The sequence below is a fragment of the Eubalaena glacialis genome, chromosome 4 (genome assembly GCF_028564815.1).
Source record: "Eubalaena glacialis isolate mEubGla1 chromosome 4, mEubGla1.1.hap2.+ XY, whole genome shotgun sequence".
NCBI classification, from domain to species: Eukaryota; Metazoa; Chordata; class Mammalia; order Artiodactyla; family Balaenidae; genus Eubalaena; species Eubalaena glacialis.
Window position 1 is genome coordinate 177,017,736 of NC_083719.1, and position 16,308 is coordinate 177,034,043.

Below are 16,308 nucleotides of genomic sequence, written 5' to 3' on the forward strand. Positions count from 1 at the left end.
CAAGGTGGCCGTCCTCTTCCCCCCCCGCCCCAGGGTCCCAGCGGAGATCCCCAACCCACCCAGCCCTCCCTAATCACCGCCAATTCCGGCAAAACAGCAGAAGCTTCTTAAACTCTAGATGCAGGTTACACGGAAGGCCTTACGAGTTAACTCAGGGGTTCACTAATTCTACTGTCTCCATGCAGTCGGGGAAATGGTGGGGCGGCTGGCCCAGCCTGGCTGGCTGCAGCGCCCGCACATGCGTGTAGCCACGTGTGTACGTGTGAGTGTACGTGTCTCTACAAGGACCCCCCTCCCCACCTGCTTTTCCCTTGCCTCATCCTAAGCCGGATTTGGTCGGCCGTGTTGATTCTTCCCTCCCACACGTGGCTGGCCCAAGTAGGCTGCCTGAGGTGACCCCAATTAGAGCAAGGGGCCCTTGCTGCCAAGAAGTCCCACCCCCCTCCCATTTATAGGATGAACGTGGAGGCCCCACCCACCTGCCCACCCGCTGACCGGCCTATGGCCGGGCATGGCAGGTAGATGGACGGGGAGGGCGTCTGGATTTGGGTCCCACTCACTCCTCCCTAACCCCCCTCGACCAGGGCACGGCGACTTCTGGACGCAGCGCGCTCCCCAGCAACCCCTCTGACGACGACGCAGACAGAAACCTGTGAGGAGAGAAGGGGGTCAGGGCCTGCGCCCCTTTGGCTCCCACAACAGCGCCAGCCCTCTCTGCACACAGCCTCCTCACCTGGCAGTCGCGGTACTCATCTAGACCCCATAGAAGGCAGCTAGCCTCTCCTTAAGCAGCGGCGGGAACTGCTCTGAGAACTGCTGCCAGTTTTCCTCCCCAACTTGGTCTTTGAAGCCATGGAGAATCTGCAGCGAGGGAGCGGGTGAGGGGCGCCCCGGAGCGGAGCAAGATGAAGATGAACTCGGTCTCTCCCCACCCTGCCGCCTTCCGAGACTAGATCAGGGCCAAGCGGGAGCCCTACCTTATAAAACATGTCCCGAAGGTCATCCTTCGGGCTCACCCAGGAGGCTACAGCGTCGCAGAAGAAAATAAAGTCCTGAAACGTGACGGATCCCACGTGAGGGGCCGTCCAAGCCCAGCCCCAGCAACTTCCCTCAGAGCCCAGCTGCCCCAACCTGCACGACACCCCCGGGGTTGACGCCTATCATCATGCAGATGCCTCGGAAGGCCGAGTCCTTCTCCTCATTGTCCCTGATGTTCCTGAGGGATGTGCACCTGTGGGGAAGGTAAGCAGTGGGGAATCAGCCAGTGGGCCTGGGGCAGGATGGACATCTGTGGGGGACAGCGGGGAGCGGCGGGCCAGTGGGTGGTGGGGTTGGGATGGGACATGTATCTGTGAGGCGTGGGGGAAGCAGGAGATCAGGGCTCGGTGGGGCTGGGTCGGGCATCCACGGGTGGGCAGGGTAGGGCTAGGCGGGCACAGGCGAGGGACTGGGTCGGGCCTGTCCCACCCTCCCCCCACCGCCCAGCCCACCGTACGGCAGGCCCCACACAGGTGGGCACACACCAAGGCCGGATGAACTGCTGCAGCATGGGTGCCACCTCCTGTGGGCACACGTAGCCCAGGCGGCCGATGGTGATGGCTGGAATGGCAGAGGGACTCGTCAGGCGACCTGCAACCCCGAGCGGCCCCGGTACGTGGCAGGGCCTCTAGCACGAGACACCAGCCCCGCCCCATGGGCCCCAAGAGAATAGCTCCTGCTAGCTCCCTGGGCCCCCAAGCTTGGCCTGGTCAGGGTCTCCTCCCCACCCCACTTGGGTGTCTCTCAGGTCTCCCCCAAGGTCAACATCTTTCTTAGGCCTCCTCCCATAGCCCCATTCCAGGCCCTTCCAGTCACCCTCCCTGGTTCTTTCCCAAGGCCTCTTGTCAGCTACCCTCCCAGCCAGGATACCCCACCTCCAGGAGGCGGGCAAGGGGGTGGCAAGGGCCCAGGCCTGGGGCCCACCTGTGTTTTCCAGCAGCGTCTTGGGCGTGTTGGGCCGGTTAATGATCTCCACCAGGTTGTTGAGGACCATCTGCACGTAGGGCTGCATCTCTGCCCCTGGGGGACAGGCCAGTCAGAGCCCCACACAGCCCACGCCACCCACACTGACCCTAGTTGTATCCAGACACTGGCCAACCAGTGAGGGAGCAAGCAACCTTCTCCGGCTATCTGCTGCCCAGGGTCCATGGCCAACCAGAGACAGACCCACACCCTCCCAACACCAGAAGCTTCCCTGGCGTCACTGCTGGACACCAGGGTGAGACCACACCACCCAGCCTCCCTGTGGGGTTAGGCAGAGAGCAGAGAAGCAGTCACAGTCTCCCAAGCAATCCCAGGGGGCCTTTCAGCCAATTGCTTGGAGGGGAGGGAGGTGACAAGTAGTCCAATAAGTACAGGCCTCCTGTCCTGTGCCTCTTTGGAGAAGCCAATTACAAATGGCCTTTCAGCCGTTTGTCACCATCTCGGATGAAAATGCTCAGAGGTGTCCCCTTGTCCCTGGCCAACTGGAGCCTTCCTCAAGGAGCACCAGGGCCCTCTAGAGGGAACCTGTCAGTCAGAGCCAGACTCCTGCCCCCAGGCTGGGAACAAGCCAATGGGGAGGGACAGGGCCTGCCCAGCTGTGGGGCACTTACCCATCTGCATGCAGATCTCGCCAATGGCCCAGGTGGCATTGTTGCAGACAGAGATGAACTCGGGGTTCAGGTTGGTGCCCAGGATGGGCATGAACTCAGCTGGTAGGGAGAAAGAAGGGTGCTGAGCAGGAGGGCCAGCCAGGGTGCTTCGGAAACTTGCGGGGCAGGCCCCATCAGACAGTACGAATACACCCCAGTTCGGTCACAGTCCTCCCAGGTCATCTCTCCATCACTTGAGGCCAGGGCTGGGGTCATGGGGTAAGGACGAAATGGGGGTCGTACCGATACAGGGCTTGACATGGATGAAGCAGGCTTTGGTGAGGTCTCCCAGGAGGGCGAAGGAGCTCTGCCGGACCTCAGGCATCGAGTCCTGGGGGTTGGAGCAGGGTCAGCGTGGCCGGGCTCCCCTTCCCCCAACCAGCCGGGATCCCAGCTAACCCCTCAGAGCAGGGCAGCTAAGGGAACAGTTCCTGGAGCATGACCTGACCCTGCCACTTCCCAGTGCCAAGGCTGCAGGCCCCATCTGTACATCTGGGACTCGGGGCATGTGAATGAGAATGCCCAGCTCAGGGTGCCACTATAGAAGAGAGCACCTGGAACTGCTGCCCATCCTCGATACGCTGGGCGGTAGGGGCGCGGTATTGGAGGGGCTTGTGCTTTCACATTTTCTATTTTCTACTTTTTAATTTTCTACATTGTTGGGTTTTTCAATGAGATTTTACATGTCTTATTGGAATCACTTTTTAAAATAATTACAAGCTATTTTTTTTAATGGGTCCTTTCTCCCTGATGTCCTCAGGGCATAACCAAGGCCCTGAGTCCACCCAAGGCAGCCCACAAAGGCTGCTGGGTGTCACCATTGTCCACTTAGAGGCCTGCGAGGGACCCACCCACCTGCATGCACTGAAAGAGCAGTGTCATGATGTTGCTGCGGGCTACCAGCTGCTCCACGTGCCCGCCCAGGCCCTCAGCCAGGCCGCTGAGCAGGTCCAGCGCCACGATCATGAAGTCCTTGTCAGGGGCCTCGTACTGCTCAGGGTGCTGGGTGTACATCTGGGCACAGAAGGGGGCAGGCAGATGAGGGGAGTGGGCCCAGGCTGGGGCAGCAGCAGAGGAGCGGGTGGTGGGGTGGTGGTGGAGGGATGCTCACCATGGCCTGGGCCAGCGTCTTCTGCACCAGGGTAACGCAGCGCTGGTAGACGGGCTCGCAGTAGGGCAGGAAGCCACTCTGCAGGGCGGTGGCCACTGATGACAGGCACTGGCGGGGAGGAGGGCAGGAGAGGTGAGCTCAGGTGGGTGGGATGGGGCCTCGGGAGAGGGCCTGGAGCTCACCCACCTCCAGCAGAGGGAAGAGGTCCTTGTCTTCATCCTTGAGCTCGTTCCACTTCTGGATCAGCGGAGGCATCAGCTTCTGGATGTATTCCTGGAAGGGGAGCAGGAAGTTGGGGCTCCCTGGGTGTGGGTGGTGGCCTGGGAACCAGCAGGGCTCCCTGTGACTCAGAGGTGCCCGTCATCTGAGCAATGAGGTCTAGGCTCCTCGCTTTGGTTCATGGGGCCCTGTGAGGCCTCGCCATCCAGCCAGACCTCCAGGCCCTTCTAGTTCACTCCCTTCTCACCCATCCCGAGCCCCACCCCCACCCCACTCCTGCCCCTCGGAGCCTGAGTCAGCGCTTCCTGCTTCCCGCAGGCCCCTGAGCTCCCCCGGCACAGCACTTACCACGCTGTCTCATAACTGTCTGTCTCCCCCACTAGACTGGGAGCAGGGCGAGAGCTGGGGCCGGGTCTGTCTGTCTGCCTGTCGAGGTCATGGCCACGTCCCTGGCGTGCGACACGGGTCGCCGCCAGGTCACCGGATGCCAAGGGGCACAGGGATCGGGAGGAGGGAGCCGCTGTGGGGTCTCACCGGCTGGTTGAGGTGGTGGCCCACAGAGTCGGCCAGGGTGCCGATGGCATCGTAGAGGATGAGCAGGTTCTTGTGCTGGTACTTGCCGAAGGCAAAAACGAGGGTGTCCAGGATGTAGCTGAGGTAAGGCACCAGCTCCGTGCAGGCCTCCTCCTCCAGGGTGGCGAAGGCACTGGAAGGGGGGAGGGGTTTAGCAGGCAGCCGCAGGTGGGGCTGGGCTCTGAGTGGGGTCAGGGAGGGTGCGCTCGGGATCAGCCAGTACGAATACATGAGAAATCAGCGCAATGTCAGGGGTCATGAGTATCATCACTTCCCAGAGAGCAGCCAGTGGGGCCGGGTGAGGTGAGGGCTGTGGGGGCAGGGGTCGAGGGTCACCTGCAGGCCGCCTCCTGTACCCTCTTGTTGCCATCCAGGATGCGCTTGAGTAGCTCCGTCATCAGAGGCTTGAGGTGCATGTCAGGGGGCTGGCTGACCACCCAGTGGGCATAGCGGCTCAGGGTCCAGCAGGCGATGGAGCGGACCAGGGCCTTCTTGTCCGATAAGCACTGGATGAGGTGCGGGATCAGCTCTGGCAGGTAGGGCACCATGCCCTGCATGCAGCCTGCAAGGAGCCGGCACAGAGGCAAGGCTGAGCCCAACTGGGCCGGGCCACATCCACCCTCCTGGGGAGAGGATCAGCCGCACCTGACAGATGGGGAAACTGAGGCTTGGAGGTTAAGTAACTGGCTCAGAGTCACAGAGCCAGTGAAAGGCAGGGTGGGGATGGGAAACGGCATCAGAGCAAGACTTTCCATCAGCTCCACCCCATTGCAGGGCTTGTTATGTTTTTATCTGGTCACTAGTTCATTCATAGATGGCCAGGCTGCACACTGACTTGGGCTTTATGGGCAGTAACAACCCAGATGGACAGAAAGGACCTTTCCTTTGAAACCTTTCTTGGATGTTTGTGATTTTTTTCTACTTTACATCTTCTCTTTTTAAAAACCCTTAACCATGTCTCTCTTTTCATTACAGAACACAGATAATAAATAGCATACCCTCTGATAATCCCAAGCCCTGAGATTTATTTTTACCAGTTTAGGGTCAGTTCCTTGAGATCTTTTCCCATTATATATGCAGAACACTTCACATAGTCCATTAACATACATATGTGCATTGTGTAACATGTTATGTGTCCTGTTAACATAAGACACATTACTTATTATATGAGGAAACATTTCCTTAGACAACTCTGAAAAGCTCTCCAGGGTGTGGGCTCCTGCTGCCCTCTCTGCTTGTTCTAGCAGGCCTGGATGCTGAGGGGGTCGTGTGTGATGCCTGTAACAGTTCTGCAAAGCCCTCTGGTAGTTCACGCTGTACACCCCATCCATCGGGACAAGGGGAGCCTGGAAACCGTGTCAATACAGCACAAGCACACCGTGTGAAGTTTAAGGAAATACCGCTGCACACTTCTGATTCTGGCAGGCCAGCCTCGCAGCCAGAGCAGGTTTGAGGCCCAGCTTCACTCTGGGTGACGAGGGAAGTGCCGTTAATTCTCTCTGCACCTTAGTTCCCCCATCTAAGAAACCCACCTCCTCAGGTGGTAGTGAGCCCGCAGGACAGGGCTGCCTGCTGTGGGGCAAGCACTGCGGAAGTGCCTGTTCTTACTCTTGTTGCTGTAATTATGCTTACGGCCTGTCCATGAGAATTAAGGAGAGAGCTTGCTTTTGGGGGTCCCTTTCAGGCCCACGGGCTGAAGGGAACATACAAATCCCAGAGCTGTTTGGAGTGGGGTGAGCAGGCCTCTGGAGAGAACCTGGGGATGGCGTCGACCCCCACAAGCCTGCCTGGGCCAGCCCCAGTCTCACACCAGCGTGAGGATCAGAGGTCAGGCGCAGCCAGGCTGGCAGGTCACTTACCCTCAGCAATGGCACCCAGCACCAGGATGCCCGACTCCTTGACCACCCACTCGGGGTGGAAGAGGAGGCCCTTGAGCAGGGGGAGTAGGTGGGGCAGCAGTTCCTCCCGGAAGACGTTAGCCAGGACGTCCAGTGCAGCCGCCGAGCACTTCCCTGGGGGGGGAGGGGAAATGGGGGGGGAGGGGCGGCGGACTCAGGGAGGCACATCAGGCAGGCCACCAGCCCTCCTCTCTGTACCCCCGGGGATCAGAGATCATGATTAGAATCTTGATGATTTGCTCCGTATAGGCTTCTGATTACCTCCTGAGAGGGGAGCCCAGGGCTTGCTGCCCCCTACTTCCCCCTTCTCACCCCAGGCCAGGCCACTTACTCAGATTCCAGTCGGACAAAGCATCATCGTCATCATCATCCTCTGCATCCTCAGAGCCATCAGGCCGCTCAGCCTCATGGGGCAGCGTCACCGTGCGTGACTTATGGAAACGTGGCTTGATATCCTGCTCGCTGTCGGGGACGGCCTCATCCTCCTCCACATCGCCCTGTGGAGCCAGGCAGATGGCTAAGCACCACAGAGGCCCCCATCCCCAGTGCCCCAGCCTTCATCCACCTGCCTGTGCCTGGTGGTCAGCCCTAACTAACCTTGAGCAGGATGATGTCGATTTCTGAGTACTTCATCCCGTTTACCAGGATAGGGATCAACCTGTTGGAAGACAGGCTGTTAATCAGGATGCAGGGGCCCCAGAGGGGGCTTACAGCCTGGGGAAGAGGGAAGCAGAGGTGAGGGGAGGAGGTCAGGGAGCCAAGGGGCAGACTGTACATGCTGATCCTGCTTCTCCTACACCCATTCATTTCCCTTAGTGGGTACTACCTCAACCGAGTCTCAGCCACTGTGACTGCGTCAGAGCTGACACTACTCCTAGCTCCGCAGGAAGGCTCTGGACCCAGACCCCTGGCCACTCAGTGAATTCCCGACCCCTGAATACACTGAGAAGCTTGGAATAGTGCCTGACCCCTAGCACACCATAAAGCAGGGACATGTGGCCCTGTCACCAGGCACTTCCCTAGGATGGGGCCTGGTTAGGGGACCAAACAGGCAGAGCAGCCTGCCCCCTAAGCTGGAGCCTATGCACCTCGGGATGGGAGATTTTGGTTAGAGCCCTCACTGACTCGGGGATAGAAAAGTGATCCAAGTTGGTCAAGGAGGATCAGCCCTAGGACTTTTGCGGAGATACTGGTTGAGAGAGCATTTCTTTACTCTGAGGCTCCTGAGCCGGAAGGCTGCAGAAGGCCACAGTACTACGACGAGGGAAGGCTGTGCCTGAGAACAAAGTCAACATAGAGGAAGTAGATCTGAGACCAGACAGACGCCTTTCACATCCTTTGAGCACCTGGATCCAGCTATGCCTAAAGCCTCTGTTGACGCTTCACTTTTTTCCACCTATAACAACCTAACTTTTAAGTCATTAAAGCTACATACTTATCGTTTGCAAAACAAACGTGCACAGGAATAGAAGTAAACCGAGATACAAGATGTGGACTGAGGCTAGCGCAGGAGCTGACCAGAAGGAGAGGCATAGGCATGGCAAGGGGTGGAGGCTGGCGTGGGACAGAGGGCAGAAGCAGCACTCACTGGACCAGGTGGGAGGCCAGGACTTCCTTGCAGATGGGCTGCTCGGCCAGTGTCAGCCAGAACTCGCAGGCCTCAAGGGCCACGTTCTCATCGTGGTCCTGGGTCCTCTGCAGCATGTACTGGGGTGGGATGGGAGAAAGGCTAAGGCCTGCCCCGGCTAGGGGTGGCTCCCCACCTGCCTCCCACCCCTCAGCGCACACGCGGGCTGGCCCTGGCCAGGCGCACCTGGATAATGCTGTGCATGTGGGGGATGAGCCTGTCGATCCGCACTTCCAGCAGCATCACCAGTGCACGGCACACGTTCTTCCGCACCTCAGGGTCATCATCCACAGCCAGGGCGAACAGATGCTGCAGGGAAGCCGGGGTCAGCTGCGGCTGGGCCCTTGGCCCTCGGCCCTCCCGCTGCTCCCCTCCCCAGCCCAGTGGCCCACCTCGATGAAGGTGTCGATGTTGTCCATCAGTGCCTGGGCCCGGTCCATGATAAACTGATTCACACAGGCGATGGCATGGGACCTGGCAGGGGGCAGGCAGCACATGGGTCACCCCTGACCCCACCCGTCCCAACTGCTCCAGGCCCCCTGCAGACCCCTGGGGAGCCGCACCCACCGGATCTTGGGGCTGCAGTGCTTGAAGAACTGTAGGAACTTGGGAATCATGATGTTGAGGGGCCTGTTGAGGGCATCGCTGTCCAGAAGTTCGGATGAGTCTTCGCAGATCTTCTGCAGGGCTCCGAAGGCTCCCTGAGTGGAGGGGAGCAGGCACATGGGTGTGGGTCCCGGTCTGGCCCCAGCTCCCACTTAGGCAGGCAGGCCATGGCTCGTCCCCTACCTCACAAGTGTTGTAATCCTCCGAGTTGAGTAGGTTGCACAGCTGGGGCAGCAGCTCGGGCCACATCTGCAGCTCGCCCTTGGAAGCGATGGTGGTGATGAGAATGCCTGGGGCGGCCAGGAAAGGACGCTGCCTCAGGCTGGGTGCGGGCCTGCCTGGCGCCCCAGCCCTCCTTGCTGCGCACTCACTCCAGCACACACACTTTCTGTGCGCTACCCCCCTGTAACCCTACACACTCTTTGAGATCCTCTGAGTCTTACTGTGAGCCAGCCCTGTTTCAGGCCCTGGGATGCAGCACAGAACTAAACACAAAATCCCTGCCCTTAGGACCTGACTATCTAGTGAGGGAGGCTGTGAGGTAAAGATAAATCAGCAAAAGACCTGGGCAGCTAGATGCCAAGAGATAAGGGAGGAAATAAAGCAGAGAAGATGGTTAGCAAGTGCTGAGGATGAGGGTAGCAATTTTTAATTGGGTGGCTAGAGAAGGCCTTACTAGATGACACCTTGATATCTGAGCAAAGACCTGAGGAGGTGAGGGAGAAGCCATCTAGGTTCTGTTCTCAGAAGTGAGAACAGCTGTTTCAGGAGGGAGTGGTTCAGAGCATGGACCTGACCTAGTCACTTCTGAGCTCTGCTACTTGCCAGGCAAATCCCTTAACATCTATGTGTCTCAGTTTTCTCATCTGTAAAATGGCAGTAATAACAGTACTACACTACCATCCACAGTGCTGGAACATTCAGTGAATCAATATCCTTAACACACTGAGAAGTTTCTTGGCCAAGAGTGACAGCTCAGGGCATCGTCACAGGCTGACTCCCGCTGCACCCTCTTACCTATGGTGGCCCGGATGAGCGAGGAGGCATCGCCGATGTTGTTGAGACATTCCTGTTTGATGAAGTCGGCCACAGGTGGTGGAAAGCTCTGGTAGTGTGCCTTCACGTTGTTCTTGAGGATAAGGCCACTGAGAGAGCGAGTTGGCTCATCTGGGGGAAGAGGGCTGAGGCTTAGGGAACCACAAGGGAGAAAGTGGGGTCAGGCTTGTGTGGAGGGGCACCAAGGGCATACCTTCCGACTTGAGTCTGGTCAGGACGAATATCAGGTAGTTGTTGAAGTCGGGAAACTGGTTCAGTTGTTTGAGTTTCTGCTAGGTTGTTAAGGGTCTTGGGAGACAGAGGTCTTCCCCAGGCAGAGCCCCCTTACTGCCATATAACTGATACTACTTCTGACTATGCGGACCAGGCAACCAGCTCCTGGAACCCCATCTGTCAACACCCATGCCCAGAATAACACAGCATTTCAGGCACATGAGATTCATACAGCGGGTGGGGGAGCATGCCTGAGCTTCCCACCACTCCTGAAGATCTGGCCAGAGCAGGAGAGGGTTAGCAAACTCAGCTCTCTAGGAAGTTAGCAGCTCCGCTCACTAGCAATCCAATGTTACATGCTTTTTTAAATAAAAAAAAAAGAAGGGAACTCACACTTTGAAGTGAAACTTACTAATGGTTTAAATAATTTAAAAGTTTAACTTACAGCATTTTAAATGACCAATTGAAAAAAGGAAATTTTACCCATGAAACTCAACTAAAGCCAAGCGCCAGCTGAAAGTGTCCCCTTCTGCTGCCGGGCCACATTTCCTCTGGGAATGGGACCCAAGAATCCTAATCCTTAATTCTCTGCCAAGGCCTGCTCCTGCCACAGCAGAGTCTAAGAATTAGGGAGTAGACCCCTTTCTCTCTGGCCTTCAGGAGCTGCAGATGTCTGCCCCGTCCCCCCAGACCCGGAAGGAAAGAAGGATACATCCTGCACGATGCGCTGCGTGGCTGTGTTGGGCGACTGCGAGTCTTTGAGCAGCTGCAGGACCTGCTGCAGGCCCTGCTCGTCTGGCTGCCAGTCCATGGCGCAAGGTGAACTGCGGGGGTAGGGGCCAGGATCAGCGCTGGATCCCAGGGGCTCCGTGTGAGTCCCGGGCTGAGCCCCCGCAGAGGTGGTGGTGGCAGTAGCAGGGCGGGAGCGTCCTCGGCGGACAGGGGGAGGCCGCCGATCCACGCCCGCCCAAGTGCGGGGTCCCCGCCAGCTGCGCCATCCACGGCCGCGCAGTCGCGGGCTCGGGAGCGCGGGCGGGGGTATGTGGAAGCGGGCCATGCGAGGTGGCGACGGGACCCGGCGGATCCTCATCCCACCCAACACTGGGCCTTCATCCCACCGCGGCCCATGCCGCCGCCCTCGGCTGCGGGCCCTAAGGCTTCCACTTCCCTCGAAGCTGCTAGGCGAGGGCCCAGCCACCTCCCCATCCAGGGGCCCTGCCCCAGAACACGATAGCGCCCCAGCCCCCGTGGTCTCTCCCGTGCCGGCACGCAGTCCAGCGATTCCCCTTAATCAGACCCAAAGCACTCTCCAGACAGGTCCCTGATGCCTCTCCACAGGAGAGTCAACCAAGTCCACCAATCCGGCGACAGAAGGCCCCTGGACGGGTCCCTGTCGCTTCCTCAATCAGGTCTGGCAAAGCCTCCCCCCACAGCGCTCCAACCCCCCGCCCCAGTCAGCAGCATTAACTCCCGCTGACGGGTCACTGCTGCTTCCCCCAATCAAGTTCGACCAAGCCTCCCACCACCTCGAACCGAAAACCCTCTTCGTCCGATCCCTGCGGCTCCCCACAATTAGACCTGGCCGAACACCCCCCGGGGCATTTCCTCCAACTGATCCCAGCGACGCCTCGCAGTCAGACCCAGAAAAGCCCTCTAGGCCGAAGTCTGAAGCCCTTTCCCTATCAGGGTCCAACAAGCACCCCCCCCCAACTTTTCAGTGCGGCCTCCCCCAGTCAGACCCAACCATGCCCCACCGAAACAGCCCCCTACACACACCCGATCCTCGCGACGTCCCCCAATCAGTCCCTAAGCAGTCCCCATACGATTCCCCCAATCAGAGCCCCTCCAGCCCGACCCCAGCCGCCCCACTGGCCCGATTCTCGCGGCACCGGGACCTGGCCCGGTTCCGAGGCCCCACCCCCTAAGCCCGGCTCGGTTCCCCCCTCCCCCGCCCCGGCCCATTCTCGCTGCCTCCTCAATCGGGCCCAACCGGGTTCTCGGCCTTTCTCGGTCAGGCGCGGCCCCGACGCCCGGGCCGCGCGCCGCGCAGGCCTGAAGCCCTGCGGGGGTCGACGCAAGCCGGGGCCCAGCCGGTTAGGGTCCGGGTGAGGCTCACTTACCCGGCCTCGGGCAGCAGCAGCGGGGCCTTAAGCCGCGGCTTCTCCTGAGACTCGCGAGGAAGGAGGGAGCCAAAGAGAGGGAGCAAAAAAAAAAAAAAGGAAAAAAAAAACCGCGGCCGTATATGAACCGCGGAGGCTTCCGTACGCCGTTCAAACTGGCCTAGAAGAGCCAATCAGGAGAAGCAGCCGTCACACGTGGCCTGGCACCGGGAGACCTAGGCCCCGCGGAGGCCGGGTCACGTGACCGAAGAGATGAACGCTCTGTAGGCCTCTCTGGCCGGCCGGTCCTCCCACCATCTCGTTTTCTCAGCCTGTCTCACGCTGGCCTGACAGGAGCTATTTTCTGGAACTAGGAGTTTGGTGGCGCGTGGGACTTTTTGGTGTATGGTGGACCCGGAAACCCTTCAGTCAGAGCCACCTGCGCCTTTGTCACCCCCCTCCTCTCAGAATTGAACTGTGCCTTCCTCCCTCCATCCAGACGGTACTTGGGAGGAGTACATGTGCGTGCAGAGAAAGAGTGGAGGGGACTGAGCCTGGGATGGACTTTATACCCGAGACAAAGGAGGGAAAGCCAGACAAAGGGAGTGCCTGAGACGGGCTGGGTTCCTGAAGAAGCCTCTGCCATATTTTGCGTTATTTATTTTTCAGTACTGTTTGACAACTTTTAAAAGGATATGGAAAAAAAAAAACCCACGAGGATATAAAATTTTAAACGAAATGAACTAATAAAATAAACGCTAGAGCAAAAGGCCTATCTCCTTTCGTTCCCTGAGGCTGAATGAAGTGAAACAGTTAAGGAAATTTAGGTAAGGGAAGGAAGATGAAAAAAGACATTCCGTGATTCTTGCGCCGTCTGAGGACAAAGTAGGGCACCCCTTTTCTTTCTCTTAAGAGTAAAGCGGAGTAGGGAGGAGCATGAGCGTCCCCGTTCCCCCCTCCCCACGTCTCCGCCCTCCTGACAAAGTTGGGCGACCTTCTGCCCCTCGGAGCTTTAGTTTCCCCATTTGTCGAATGGGTATAAGAATAGTTTGCTGGGTTAGAGATAATCCAAGTTAAGCATTACAAGACCTGCAGTAAATTGTTCTTCAAAAACGTGGCTTTTACTCCGAGGCTCAAGGCCGTCCTTTTACTGTATTTGGCCCCTCCCTAAACCAATATTTACTGAATTTACTGAATCAACTAGGGCTCTAATCCCAAAGAACAACCCATCCCTGCCCTGAGGGACGTTTTGGCCTCGGGAGAGGCACAGGTCAATTCTTGCCCCAGCCTGGAGGAGGGGGACAGTTTTCTCAGTCCACTTGCCATTGGCAAAGTCAGTCCTGGCTCCGTTCACTCATGAAAAACAGGTACCTAAGGCCTCTCTTGCCGAATACTGGGGCCGCCAGGGTTTTGGGAAGGGTCAGCTGGCGCCAAACTCCACTTCAGGAGTTGGGATCCCTAAAGTAGCAGACTGGATTCCCACCTCAGCCGGCTCCGCTAGACAGGAAACCGGTTTGAGGGACACGTGCGGAAGGCCGCCGCCTTCGCATGCGCAATGGTCTTCCCTCGCGCATCATGAGGGCCTAGAACTACAAATCCCATCTTGCCGTGCGCCCGCGTCGCCGCGCTTACGGTCTCTGGCTGAGACTCGAATCTGAGGGGTTGGAGAGCCCCCCAGAGTTGGGCGTTGAGCAGAAGGAAGAATGAGGCTGAGGGGCTGGGACGGGATCTGGAGGTTTCGGGAGAGGATGCGAACCGTAGGAGTTTTCTGCTCACGGTTGGGGGTTGCCTCAGACAAGGGTCAGGTGGGGAGCGAGTTGGAGATGCAGGAGAGAATTTGTTAATGCTCACCCCCTACTTTTAATATGTCTAGCGTCCAACGGCCCCGAGCAGGCCTCGGGGGAGAGAGGAGTCGGGCAGAATAATGTAACCCCTGCTGCCGTATAGTCCACAGTATTGGCCCTCGTGTGATCACAGGTCTTTCTTCCTCTCCCCAGATGGTAAATTTCAGTACTGAATCGAAAATCAAAAAAAAAAAATTTTTTTCCCCGTATTTATTATGCACCTACTGCCTGTCAGTGTACACAACAGCGCTGTGCACGGCAAACTTACTTCAACTAGAAGCGCTCAGTGCAAAAAAGAAACTCAAAGAACTGATGCCCAACCGTGAATCTGAGATGAGAGACAAACACCTCTCAGTTTACAACAGCCTCCCTGCCTGAGCATCTCATCACACTGCACCTTCCTATCAAGGTATTTCTCAAACACGGTCCCCAAACACAAGCCAATTGCTTCACCTAGAGAAGCAATAACAGCCACTTTGATTGTCAGTTAACGATGGCTGTATGAACATTGCCCTTACTTTAGAACTTCACTCTACAAGGAGTTTCAGTATTTTATCCCTACTTTATAGATGAAGAACCTGAACCACAGAAAGGCTAAATGACTTGCCCAAGATCACACAGCAAACAGACACCAGAATAGTTTGAAGCTGGGACTGTGTGACTGACCAAAACCTGAATTTGATTGTCCTCCCTCTTCAGACTTTCCCAAGGTCAGGGCAGGTGAGCTCAGTGAAAGGAGGTGCTGGGACTCCATCAGCTCCCTCTGCCTCCTGATACTCCAGAATAGAGGCTGAGCTGCTGCAGGGGCGACCTACTTCTCCCACTTATGTTTCTTTTTAAAGATCCAGAGGCTGTGGGTGGCTTTGAGGGAGGAGGAGGTAGAGTTGGCTCCATTGGCTTCCTATGTCCTCTCCCCCACACTACATCCCCAAGGTTAAACTCACACTTGGGCCAGCTCAGCATCCTGAAAGTAGGAGGGAGACCTTTGAGGTGATGTGGAAAATAAACCAGACAAGCCTTACAGTGTGTTAGCAAGAAGTGAGGGGGGACATGTTGCCTGTTCCAAAGGCTGTTTGCTCACTCTTCAAGCCGGGCGTGGTTTCAGCTCAGGGTCTTTGCACCTGCTGTTCCTTTAGCCTGAACACTCTTCCAAGGACCATCTTCACTGCCTGCCCCACCTCCTTCGGGACTTGGAACAAATGGTGTGGCCATTCCCGACCAACTTAAAGTTGCCATCTCTCCCACTCTCATCACAGTCCCCCTTTCATGCTTTTTTCCCCCACCATAGAATGTATAACCACGTGGTGTTCTGTATTTTGTTTCTTGTCTGTTTCCCCCAACCAGAATGTTTGCTCCACCAGGACAGGGAGTTTGGTGTTTTGGTGCTCAGTATTTGGAATGCCCCACGCCTCACAGGCTGAATCGGGCAGCGTGAGGCTGGGTAGGTGCTACCTCAGCCCTCCTCTCCCTGCCTCCACGGGTGGTGGAGGGCCAAGCACATGGTTACCACCTGATCCTGAGTCATGATGCTCCCCTGTTGTAAGAGGGACGGGAGCCTGGCCCTAGGATGGGCAGGAGTGCCGAGCTGCTCAGCATTCGTGCCTGGGAAGGCCTGGGAGATGGGCCCACAGCTGGGGGGCCTACATGTTGCTCCAGGTCTAATAGGTTTGAAAAGGGGTCAGGAGGCAAGGGCATCTTAAAACATTTGTGGGCTCCAGGGAAAGCAGGCAGCCAGGCAGCCTTCAGCTCCAGCAGGATGAGCAATGAGGCCAGGAAGACACAGAAGTACAAGGAGTACTAGAGGGGCACTAGGGGCATCAGGTTTCCTTTAGGACGCCTTGTCCCCTGATATATCAACTGTCATGTTCTGCAACGTGGGACAAACAAGCCCCTTTGCATTCTTTCTCCTGATTATATATACGACTGGGTGGGGCGAACCCCAGCTTCCCTGGAAGGGCTACAGGTAGCTGGCAGGACAGAGCAGCCCCACGGGAATCCAGATCCTAGCCCTCTTTACTTCCTCCACTGCCAACACCCCATCACCTCCCCTTGCCTGATCATGGCCTGGCCTCCTCCATCTCCCAGGTTCTGCCCAGACCCCTTCAGCCAGAGGGATCCTGTTAAGACATACTGAATGAAACACATCATGTTGCTCCTTACCTCACAACCCCCCCAAAGGTTTCTCACCCAAATTCTCACCCTAGCACACAAGGCTCTGCATATAATCCACCCATGCTCCTCACTCAGCCAGCTCCAGTCATAGGGGCCTCCTCAAAGCTCCCCATAAGGGCCAGGCACTCTGTCTTTATGCTGGCTGTTCACTACCCCTGGGACAGGCTTCCTCACCTCCCTCAGGACTCTGATCAGATGTCAACTAAAACAGACCCCTC

At 57.4% G+C, this 16,308-nt stretch overlaps 1 protein-coding gene and 2 non-coding genes across 6 annotated transcripts; all 3 read right to left on the reverse strand.

The window, feature by feature from the left end:
• Positions 1-72: 72 nt before the first annotated feature.
• TNPO2 (transportin 2) lies at positions 73-12,182 on the reverse strand. Of its 4 annotated transcripts, none has more exons than XM_061190329.1 (25): positions 12,096-12,182; positions 10,688-10,799; positions 9,956-10,031; positions 9,724-9,873; positions 8,890-8,996; positions 8,668-8,801; positions 8,493-8,574; positions 8,287-8,409; positions 8,062-8,180; positions 7,071-7,131; positions 6,805-6,970; positions 6,435-6,587; positions 4,912-5,137; positions 4,537-4,708; positions 3,970-4,056; positions 3,784-3,891; positions 3,528-3,686; positions 2,916-3,003; positions 2,634-2,732; positions 1,963-2,058; positions 1,524-1,599; positions 1,132-1,231; positions 978-1,052; positions 760-861; positions 73-650 (listed from the first exon to the last, which is right to left on the reverse strand). In XM_061190329.1, the coding sequence occupies exons 2-25, from the start codon at positions 10,784-10,786 to the stop codon at positions 567-569; spliced, it is 2,742 nt and encodes a 913-aa protein (XP_061046312.1). In that variant the 5' UTR covers positions 10,787-10,799; positions 12,096-12,182; the 3' UTR covers positions 73-566. The 4 variants fall into 4 exon arrangements, with proteins under 4 accessions (XP_061046312.1, XP_061046311.1, XP_061046310.1 ...); XM_061190328.1 differs by having other exon boundaries at positions 734-861; positions 1,524-1,629; XM_061190327.1 differs by lacking the exon at positions 12,096-12,182 and having other exon boundaries at positions 734-861; positions 10,688-11,376.
• On the reverse strand, positions 2,800-2,874 carry LOC133091636 (small nucleolar RNA ZL2). Its single transcript, XR_009700966.1, has one exon. It is a non-coding gene; the product is annotated as a small nucleolar RNA ZL2 (small nucleolar RNA).
• On the reverse strand, positions 4,783-4,852 carry LOC133091625 (small nucleolar RNA SNORD41). Its single transcript, XR_009700957.1, has one exon. It is a non-coding gene; the product is annotated as a small nucleolar RNA SNORD41 (small nucleolar RNA).
• Positions 12,183-16,308: the final 4,126 nt, after the last annotated feature.